This window comes from Cupressus sempervirens, chromosome 9, assembly GCF_028749045.1.
Source record: "Cupressus sempervirens isolate cs-2001-9-10 chromosome 9, ASM2874904v1, whole genome shotgun sequence".
NCBI lineage: Eukaryota > Viridiplantae > Streptophyta > Pinopsida > Cupressales > Cupressaceae > Cupressus > Cupressus sempervirens.
Window position 1 is genome coordinate 566185233 of NC_143126.1, and position 10385 is coordinate 566195617.

Here is a 10385-nt window from a genome sequence, read left to right on the forward strand (position 1 = left end):
CTTGATGTTACTTTTATTGTAGGATTTGGGTTGTTTAATCTCTCATAGGTTAATTAGAACAATAATAAATGCATTAACACAAGTAAGAAGTATAAGAGGACAAACAAAACTAAAAAGTGCAAGACAACACAATAAAATCCACAAGTGTCTAATTGAACTATATAGATGTTTTAGTCCTCAAATTATTTACACATTTTTCAAGGGCAACAATTATCTAATGGCTCAAATCTTTCGTTAGCTTGATCCTAATTGAGGAAATTAAAAAGTGCTAGACAACACAATAAAATCCACAAGTGTCTAATTGAACTATATAGTTGTTTTAATCCTCAAATTATTTACACATTTTTTCAAGGGCAACCATTATCTAATGACTTTGATCTTTCATTAGCTTGATCCTAATTGAGTAAATTAATCTGAGTGGGTGTTAAAATCATTTAATAAAGTGAAGGTGAGGACTAACCTCGCCCTCAAAAAACATCAAGTGAGCATTGCCTTGCTATGAAATATATGAGTGGAAGATTGAGAAACCTTCTTTTATATATAATATATTGACAAGATTGATGTCACTCTAAACCTTTTACAGATGTCCTGACATAATCATTTCATACAACATTAAAAAAAGAGTAAACAATGAGAACCTCCACAAACTCTTCTAAACCTTCTAATTTGTATTCTACCCATAAACTCTTTTCTCCTTAGTCAAAATCTAAAAGCACAATTGATCTTTCATGATCTATTTTTATCCATAATTTCTAAATAAGTAACTACGAGATTTTTAAAGGGATAATTCTAACCTTTTACAAGTTTTCTAATTCTTTAGGTTGACCGCAAACTTGCCAGTTCCTCGGATGCTTCATCAATGCATTTAAAAGTGAAAACCAGAACTCTATTATGGTAGAGGGGACGAATCCTAGGAATGGAAATATATACTACTTATGATCACAATCAAAGCCATGCACAACACATTTGCACCACCAAGAAGAAAAAGAGACGTATTTCATTGTCTGTAAACATGAAAATTGCATAGAGCAGATAAGGTCATGGGGATTCCTTTGGAGCCCACATATCATGCGATGCAAGGAATACGCATGTTTGGAAACACAATAATTCCTGATTGAGTTGCACACACGTGTGGGGTTTGCAATTGTGTGCACATAACTTTGGGCATGGTTAATGCAAATGATGAACGCATAAACGTCCTCTTGCATGCAAGTAAAATCATTATCGTGGTATTAAGATGCATACAAGAATTCTATTACATGAATTATACAAACGGAAAATTATTTAAACTTTATTATTTGTTCGTTTTTAAATGTTCCAAACCTTTGAAACTTGTAAGGGATAATTTATATTTTGTGTATGTTTTTTGTGATTGTATATATCTTTTATTTGTATCACATTGTTAATCCTGCATGTTATGTTTTTCTGTGATTGTGTTGCTTGTTTTAGTATCACATCGTTAATCCTTGTTATATTTTTTTGATTACATGTTGCTTGTTTTAGTATGTCACATTTTTAAATCCTCCCTATTATTTTTTTTTTAATTTAGCTTGCCTGCGAATCACATTGTTCACACTACTTTGTGTTTTTGTTATCGTGTATAGCTTTACCTAGGGATCACATTGTTAATCCTACTTGTTATGTTTTTTGTACTTTTGTCATCGTATAAAATTTGCCTTCTTAATTTTGCTTGCTGCTCATGATGACGTCTTGAGTTAGACTCTCTTGTGGGCATTGTTAGTTTGATGCAGAGCATTTAACATTTAATTTTTTATGTTCCTGCTATTCTAATTTATTTTTGGTACACTTTGTCCCGTCTTTATTTGTGCAAATCTTGTTTCATCAAAAATAGTAACATCATATTAAATATCAAACAGCTTTGATACTTCCAAATAGTCGTTTAAAACAGTGTCGATTCTTTATCCCATCTCTACTTATGTAATGTCCATGTCATTCCTTCTTTGTTTATACAATTAAGTTACACACAGAGACCATCAAATACTCCATGAGTTTCTGGTAGGATCATGAAACATGTAAATTACGTTTCATTGAAAGAAAATATATACAGTACATCTTGGCTTGCTCTCACTTCAGCTGTCTCCTTTTGGGTAAGGAGATCTTTTAAAGCTGCATATACTAAACTTGCAAATAGTTTAGAATTATGTTAATAAAACCATTCCAGATTTGGTAAAGCTGCAGACTAAACTTACAATAGTTCAGAATTATGTTATAGATCATTCTGAGGAATATCTTGTTTGTTAGGGATAGCTGCAACCCAAATTGTAGACAACTGACCCTATTAACTCTGGCCCCTTCAGCCGTTGGTTGTTCTCAAAACTGTATACAGTTTCAGAAACAACAAAACATAAATGAGCATTCAGAGGAAAGATAAGACAAAGAAATAAGAAATGGTTTCTTATGGAGACTGTGAAGCCCACCTCTTTTGCGAGAATTTAGAGAAAGCTCCAGAAACAGGAATAGTACCGCATAGATCATTGTCAGAAACGTCCCTGCACAGACAATGTGTTATTATTATTGCTGTAAATGATAAAAGAGGGAAGCGACTGAAAAGAGTTTTAAGAATAACGAGACGCTTTCTTTGTCCAACGTACAATATTTTAAGGCTGCTCAACTTAGTGAGTTTTCGTGGAATCCGACCAGTCAGTTTGTTGCCATTAAGACGCCTGCACTCAAACCAATATTTTCATGTCAAATGAATGATATGTTAGCAAGATTCTCTTGGTTGAGAAAAATAAACAGCTTTCTCACTTGCCACTTTATATAAACAACTATGTAGAAAATACTATCATGAAAATACTATATAGAATTCCCATTACATTAACAAATATTATGTAGAATTTGGAGATTGTATCTGTTTTAAAAATAAATTTATATATATATATAAGTAAGATATTTTTTAGTGAGTCAAGTTTTGATTCAATCTGTAGTTGAGTTGGTGAATCTTGCTAGTAATATCAAAATAAATGTATTAAAAAAAAGTGACAATACCTTTTTACAATTATAAATTAATCTTTATATTTTGTAAATGAAATTATAGCCAGGCAAAATTTTCTATTGAAATATATAAATCTTTCTTCGTAATAACTAAATAAATAAATAAGAATACCAAAAATATAAAAATTATCAACATTTAATATTTATTTAAAAATTAGATTGAAATTACCCATTACCATATTCTCTTTAAACAATTTTATTTTGATAATAAATCTCTCACAATTTAAAGCAGAAACAATGTTGCATATGTATTTCAAATAAAAATTAATATTTACTAATATCTTTTTTACAAATTTAATCTACAATAAAAATGTCTAAAATAATAAATTCTTATATATAAATAAGACAATTGAAAATAGCAATCAATTTATATATTATTTTAAACACTAATTATTAAATGTGTATTAAATGTGTAATTTCACACATTATGTATGGAAAAAATTTACACAAATAAATTTTAAAATTATCTTGCTTATGTTCATGAATTAAATCTAAAATTTTATAATATTTTTATGAATTAAACTAAAAAAATAAGATCCCTTTTAAATAACAACAATATTTTAATAAATAAAAATAAAAGGAAAAATCAAACAAAATAATAATTTTTTTTTAACTTAATAAATTATAAAAATAAATAAAATCTTACACCATCAAACCTAAAAACACTTCCAAGTAAGTTTATATATCTACAACATTTTGATATTAATAGAAACTTTTTGCATGTTCGAAATAATAAAGAATACTTTCTATCTTCCATCAAGCAAATAAAAGAAAACTTACAGAAATCTGAGTGACTTGAGATCTCCCAGTGTTTCAGGAATCTTTCCTGTGAGATTGTTCTGGTACAAATCCAGACTTATAAGGCTTTTCAAGTTGCCAAGCTCCTTGGGAATTTCGCCCCTAATATTGTTCTTGTAAAGCTCCCTACACAAACATAAAAAACAACACACCCAAAGTAAACCTCCGCACCTCGTGAAACGGATGCAACTCTGACCAAAAACTATTCTCGTGTTCTCTTTGACAGAAACAAGCTTCTCAAATTCTATTTCTGAACTAAATGGCAGCTTTATCATCCCCTTCTGACTTTACAGATCATTGGTTTTTAACAAAAACCTAAGACAACAAGAAAACACCAGATCCATAGTGAATAATAGTCTCTAATTCTGCAAATGTTGAACAAATTCAAAGCAAAACAAGTCGAACATCAAGACAAAAACCCATTTAAAAAAATAAAGAAAGAATGCCCGGTGTAGCATAAAATTGTCAGCAATAAACGAGAAAGCCGTACAGTGCCAAATTGACACGGACTCTTAAATGCAAAAGCATGCACACTGTATCAAAACAGTGACATAAACAAAAAAGAAAATTCGTACAGTGACAATTATCACAGCCTCTTGAATGCATAAAGGACTTACCTGTTGGTTCCTAGGGTTTCTCTGTAAAAGTAGAAAGAAATTCACGTGAAACAGCTAGCCTAGATGGATTGTTTGGCTGCGGGCTGTATACAATAAATGGAACTAGTCACTACACGTATTTACCAAAAGCTTTTATTTAGTAGCAGCAGAAAAGACACCAGTTTCAACCCTACTCAAGCTCCACACGTTTGGTAGATGAAAAAATGGGCATGTTGCAGGCCTTAGAGAAAAAGCTGAGCAATATTCTCCACGCTTGAGAGATTAAGCAGTACTTCGCACGGAGAAAAACAAAAGCTAAATGCCTGTATCGTACTCTAAGTCAGATCCATGTAAATGGCCATCCATTAATTCTGATACCATCCGATCTTAGGCACTTATCTCGGAATATTCTTTTCTATTTTGCAGATAATTTTTCTCTTATCTGGTGCCCCCCATCTCTGGACGGTTCAGTAATACGCATCCATCCATTCATCCCTAGCGAATGGAGCGTGAGCTAAAAACGAACAAGAGCGACAAAATCTTTTCCAGAAGTTTCCTAGATAGATCAGATTTCATGAAGAGTGATCTTTTATGTTTATTATAAATAAAATATGAAACCTAGGGTTTCAGACAAAGATCACATCAGATTCAGTTTTTAAGCTGGTTTGAGAGGCTTACAGGTACTGAAGACTGGTAAGTCTCCCAAGATCACCGACCAAGGTTCCAGACAACCTCGCATTTCCCAGGTCCCTGCATTTTCATCAATATCACAATAAATATTTAACTTTATGACCACAAATCTTGCGTCTGAAGATTTAGAAGTAAATTAAATGGAAGTAACAAAATATTTCGCGAAGCTTACAGCCGTGTCACGCGGTTCTGTCGATCGCAGGTAACATGAAACCACGTGCATGGATTTACTAGGGTTGGATCCCAGCTTTGCAAGACATTCAGAGGATCGTGTAAATTTCTCCGCAAAGCGTACAAAGCATCACCTGCAACCTCCCAAAGAAAATATCCGTTAGGAGACCAGACATATTTAAGGTGCAAGTGCTGGGAACTCTAAAAACCAAAGGCTTAACACAAAAATCCGTAAGCGATCAAAATTTACGTGTGAGAGAGCTGTAGATTCAAGAAACCTAAGGCAAAAACAAAAATTCCGTCGAGCTGTCAAATACATTCAAGTTCAAGGTGAAAGAGCTGTAAAATCAGAATACCAATGCAAAAACAAAAATCTGTTGAGCTACTAAACATAATCAAGGTGAAAGAGCTGCAAAATCAAAAAATAATGGCAACGATCAGAATCCGTTAAGATGCCGAGCAGATTACAGACGAAAAAGCTGTAAATTGCAAAAACCGGTAGCAAAACTAAACTCTAAAAACCAAAGGCTTAACCCAAAAATCCGTAAGCGATCAAAATTTACGAGTGAGAGAGTTGTAGATTCAAGAAACCCAAGGTCAAAACAAAAATTCCGTCGAGCTGTCAAATACATTCAATTTCAAGGTGAAAAAGCTGTAAAATCAGAATACCAAAACAAAAACAAAAATCTGTTGAGCTACTAAACATAATCAAGGTGAAAGAGCTGCAAATTCAAAAAATAACCGTACCAATCAGAATCCGTTAAGATGCCGAGCAGATTACACGCGAAAAAGCTGTAAATTGCAAAAACCGGTAGCAAAACTAAAAAACTTTCACGTGATCAAACAGATTAAGTTGATACGGCTATAAATTTTTCGTACATAAAAAACTAAGGCAAAGGGAAAATACCAGTTAAGCGGCCAAAAATATTTAAGGAGAAAGATCTGGGAATCAAAAATACGAAAAGCAAAAGCGAAATTTCGCTAAACAACCAAAATATATTAAGGTGAAATAGCTGTAAAATAGACAGAAAATATCCTAAGGTAAAGAATAAACATTCATTAGCCTACTCAAGATTTACGTTGAAAGAGCTGTAAATTCAAATAGCGAAAGGCAAAAACACATATCCGCGACGCGAAAATATAAATTTCAGGGTAAATAGCTGTAATTTCAAAAAACCTAAAGCATGAATAAAAAATCTGTCGAGCAACCAAAGAGATCTTAGCTGAAAGACCTGTAAATTCAAAAGAACTAAGTCACAATTAAAAATCCGTTGAGCAACCAAAGCGATTTTTGGCGAAAAAGCTGTATATTTGCACGGATCACACATGCTAAGCAGAAAGACCAAAGATTTAAGCTAAAAGATCTGAAAATTCAAAAAACTAAAGGCATAAGTAAAAACATATTGAGCAACCAAAGATATTTAAGGTGAAAAAGCTGTAAACTGAAAAAATCAAGGTCCAAGTAACCAAACAAATTTAAGCGTAAAAGGCTGTAAATTGTTGAAAGAAAACAAAAGCAAGGGAAAAATATCCGTTACGTATCCAAATAGATCCAAGCTGAAATAAACAAAACCTGCAAAAACCAAACGCAAATCACCTTCAGAATTAGCAGCCACTTCGACACCGACTACAACTATTATCATCATCAACAACCCCCAAAACTCCATTTTTCCTCCTCTTCCAACCAAAAACAGAAACAAACACAAAATTTTCTTCTGCAAACAGCAGAAACACCCCAAAATAAAGCTCAAATCACGTCGCCTTAAAGCCCTCACCGCCTTCACTTAAGGCACCCTGTACTGCTGAAGAGCTGTAAGTGGTCATGCGCATTTATAGGACTTCAAAGCTCCTCTCGCCTTCCCCACCTTCAACGGTCACCATACTGGAATTTATTCGCCACAATAACACAGTAGAGTGATGATTAATGCACTCTCCTGTACGAATATCTTTTTACTCAAAACTTTAATCTCGTTTGACTTGTAATGAGAACAAATCTGTGCTTGTTTTAGGGATTATTACCTGCAAAGTGCGATTGAATTTTTGTGGTCTCCAAAGGTGATCTGCTTTTACGCGGGTCCTGTGCAAGCCCCACAGAATTTCAATAAATTTTGGTATAATTTATTGTTCTTCAAGTTTTGGAGGTCATTTCAATGCCTGTGAGAGAGGAACAGGGAAGATTCTACTGATAAGTTTGTTTATTTTATAGTCAAAGTCAAATCTTTTGCATGTGTGTGATCCGTGCGGAGTCATTTCAGATTGATATGTCCTTTTTCGGGCAAATTCCAGTGATGAGTGCAAAATATACTGCTTGTAATCACGACCTCTGCCTTTTTCTTTTCCCTCCATTTTCAGACCTCTATGGACTCAACGCACTAACTCTATCTCTTTCTGATCCTATAGAATTTGGTTCTTTTTTTCACCTATCCTATTTTCCTTCTTTTATCTTCATCCTTTTCTTTTCTGCTTTCCATCAATTGTTCTTGTGCAAGTGTTTATATCTGTTGGGTAGATCAATGTTTATTGGTTGTTTGTCTATATGACTTAACTTTATATAACTATTGTTCTAACTTCTTTAATAATGATGCATGTTCTAGAATTTGTTATATTTGCAGGGGTAGAAAAATGTTTGTTTCAAAGTGTCCTTTATACTTACTTAGAGATGCCCAATAATAATGCTCTACAACCATATAAAAAATGTCTATACTTATGCATAAAGGTGCTAATAGTTCAAAAATTCTTACTACTTGGAGCGCAAATGAACATCTACATACACGATTTATTTATTAATTGAGCTTCCAGTTGTCATTTTTTGGTTATCTAGAGTTTGTAATTATGGGGTTGTGTAAGTAAGGAGTGGAGAGTATTTGGAACGTAACTAGTTCCCTTCATTGATATTAAGATATAATTGTGCATTGGTTTGTAGTTTATATTGTTCTTGCATTCTATGATCGAGATCAAATTTCGATCGGGAAGTGCTTTATCGTCAATATAAAAGTGGTATGGGGGAAGCAACCCAGTAACCATGCAGGCAAAGATTCCAGCTAGCAGGTATTCATGGATCTCTCTTTAGAGACTATTAAAATTTGAGTAGTCAAAAATGACATTTTTCGTAGTGTTGTTTGGAACCCACCCCCAAACCTCCAATAACCTATTAGGATTAGGGAGCACTAAGAGGGGAGGGGTGTGAATTAGTGCATTAGTATTCTCAAACTACTTTAACCATATAACCATAACTTAAAGTAAATAGAATAACATAAACAACATGAACAACATCATAACATTGTGATTTGTTATCAAGGAAAGCTCGATTAAGGGGAAAAGAGCAGTGGGGATGATACCCACAAATATCTCACTATTGTAGTAATAAGTACCCTGTTAAAGTTGTAAGTATAGAAGAAGTGAAATGCACCTGCATTCAGGCTTAAAATTTACAGCTCACTGCTCAGATATAAAGACAAAATACATTAAGGCATACAACCACTTTACAAAGCATAAATGAACTCACAAGTAGCATCAACAATGCCAATATTGTTCCAATGAAGTTATGCATCACAAAACATTATTCTGCTTGTGTATTATGCCCTTCCATTTGGATCTAACTGTCATCTTATTGTTACAAATCCTTATATCTCTTTGCATCCACAATTTGATCTTAAATATATGATCATAATCTCAAAAGTATGACTCATTTGGCCCAAAAGATTACCGATGAAACGTGTAGATTATCGCACCAAAACTTTATCAAAATATCACATTGTAGCTTGCTATGAAAACGCAGTACCCTCCAATGTCAGCTCCATCATAAGCAACCATCAAACTAAAATTGCATACCAAATAGCAAATCTTTCTAAATGATCTTACTGAAACTATCTTGTTCTATCAAAATATTGTCAAACTAATATTCAATAGAGAATATCTCCCTCATCTTGTAACATCAAGTGTTGTAATGATTAGGTTAGACACAACATGATGTCTACTTTTATGCTTTGGCTTCTCAACATCTAACTCTTTGATTTCTGTCATTACCAAGATGATTTGTTTGACTGTGTATTGGTCTACTTACTGGACTTAGTCATTTACTTGGATCAAATCCTTTGGTACAACCATACAAAAATTGATACCTAGCAAATAGTAATGAATGTATTTGCCATTGATGAAAAAATAACATGGATTAATAAGTAACTCTTTCCAACAATCTTCCCCTTTGGCATTGATGGAAACCAATTAGTGAAAATTGATTGAGTTTCTATCCAAAATGTCAAGTCTCCAAAAAATCTTAAAAATCAAGAACTGCCCCTAGGGTAAGCATCTTTCCTTTCACATCATTTTTCACACATCTCTCCCCCTTTGACATCAAAGGCAAAGGCGGAGCAAAACTCAAAACATTCTACCAAAATCCTATATTATCCACATATATACAAGTTATAATAGCATCCTCACAAAAATTTGAAGACATTTGAAAAATTTGTCCTTCAAAGACACAAAATCAACACCCCAAGTCATCTTAAAACCACCCAAAAGTTGAATTTTTCCACACATAGAACAAGTTGATTCCTCGACATAAATGATATCTGATGGGTGGTGATTTAATTAACCTCCCTGGTTCCTCCAAACTCTTTTGCAAAGTAGCTAGCTTAAGAACTATGAGTTTCCTTAAGTCATAAAATATTCCAAGCATTCTATTCTTTTCATCCTCTAAACATCTTATCTTGTCGTTAATTTTCACAACTTCACCCATGTGATTAGAAGCAAATCCATTTGATGAATCAAAGTGCTTTTCTTTATCTGTTAGTGCCTCCTTACTTTCCTTAAAAAAATTGTCAATGTCAAAAACTTAAGAAAATGAATATGTCCACATTCTATGTATTTTGCTTCCTTCCTCAATAGCTCCTTCTAATTTACATATTCCAACATTCAAAGAAATCCTATCTTGTATGTAATTAAAGAACATAAGCGGTGAAATAGTCTTGAAATAAATTCCTTCTTTCAAAATGGCTGTCAAAATTATTCAAAAGTTCTTCAAACTGATCGGGAATTGAAATACCTTGACTAACTTTAAAGTTTGGCATTATCTTGCCAAGCATATTGACCGCTCTAGATAGTATCTTCTTCTAA

The 10385-nt window shown here is 33.2% G+C and overlaps 1 protein-coding gene across 1 annotated transcript; it reads right to left on the reverse strand.

Annotated features, from left to right (window-relative positions):
- Nucleotides 1-2010: 2010 nt before the first annotated feature.
- LOC149539920 (leucine-rich repeat protein 1-like) lies at nucleotides 2011-7444 on the reverse strand. Its single transcript, XM_089801135.1, has 8 exons — nucleotides 7290-7444; nucleotides 6868-7152; nucleotides 5272-5404; nucleotides 5088-5159; nucleotides 3796-3939; nucleotides 2613-2684; nucleotides 2439-2510; nucleotides 2011-2337 (listed from the first exon to the last, which is right to left on the reverse strand). Exons 2-8 carry the CDS (start codon nucleotides 6935-6937, stop codon nucleotides 2259-2261), a joined length of 642 nt encoding a protein of 213 aa, XP_089657261.1. The 5' UTR covers nucleotides 6938-7152; nucleotides 7290-7444; the 3' UTR covers nucleotides 2011-2258.
- Between the last annotated feature and the right edge of the window lie 2941 nt (nucleotides 7445-10385).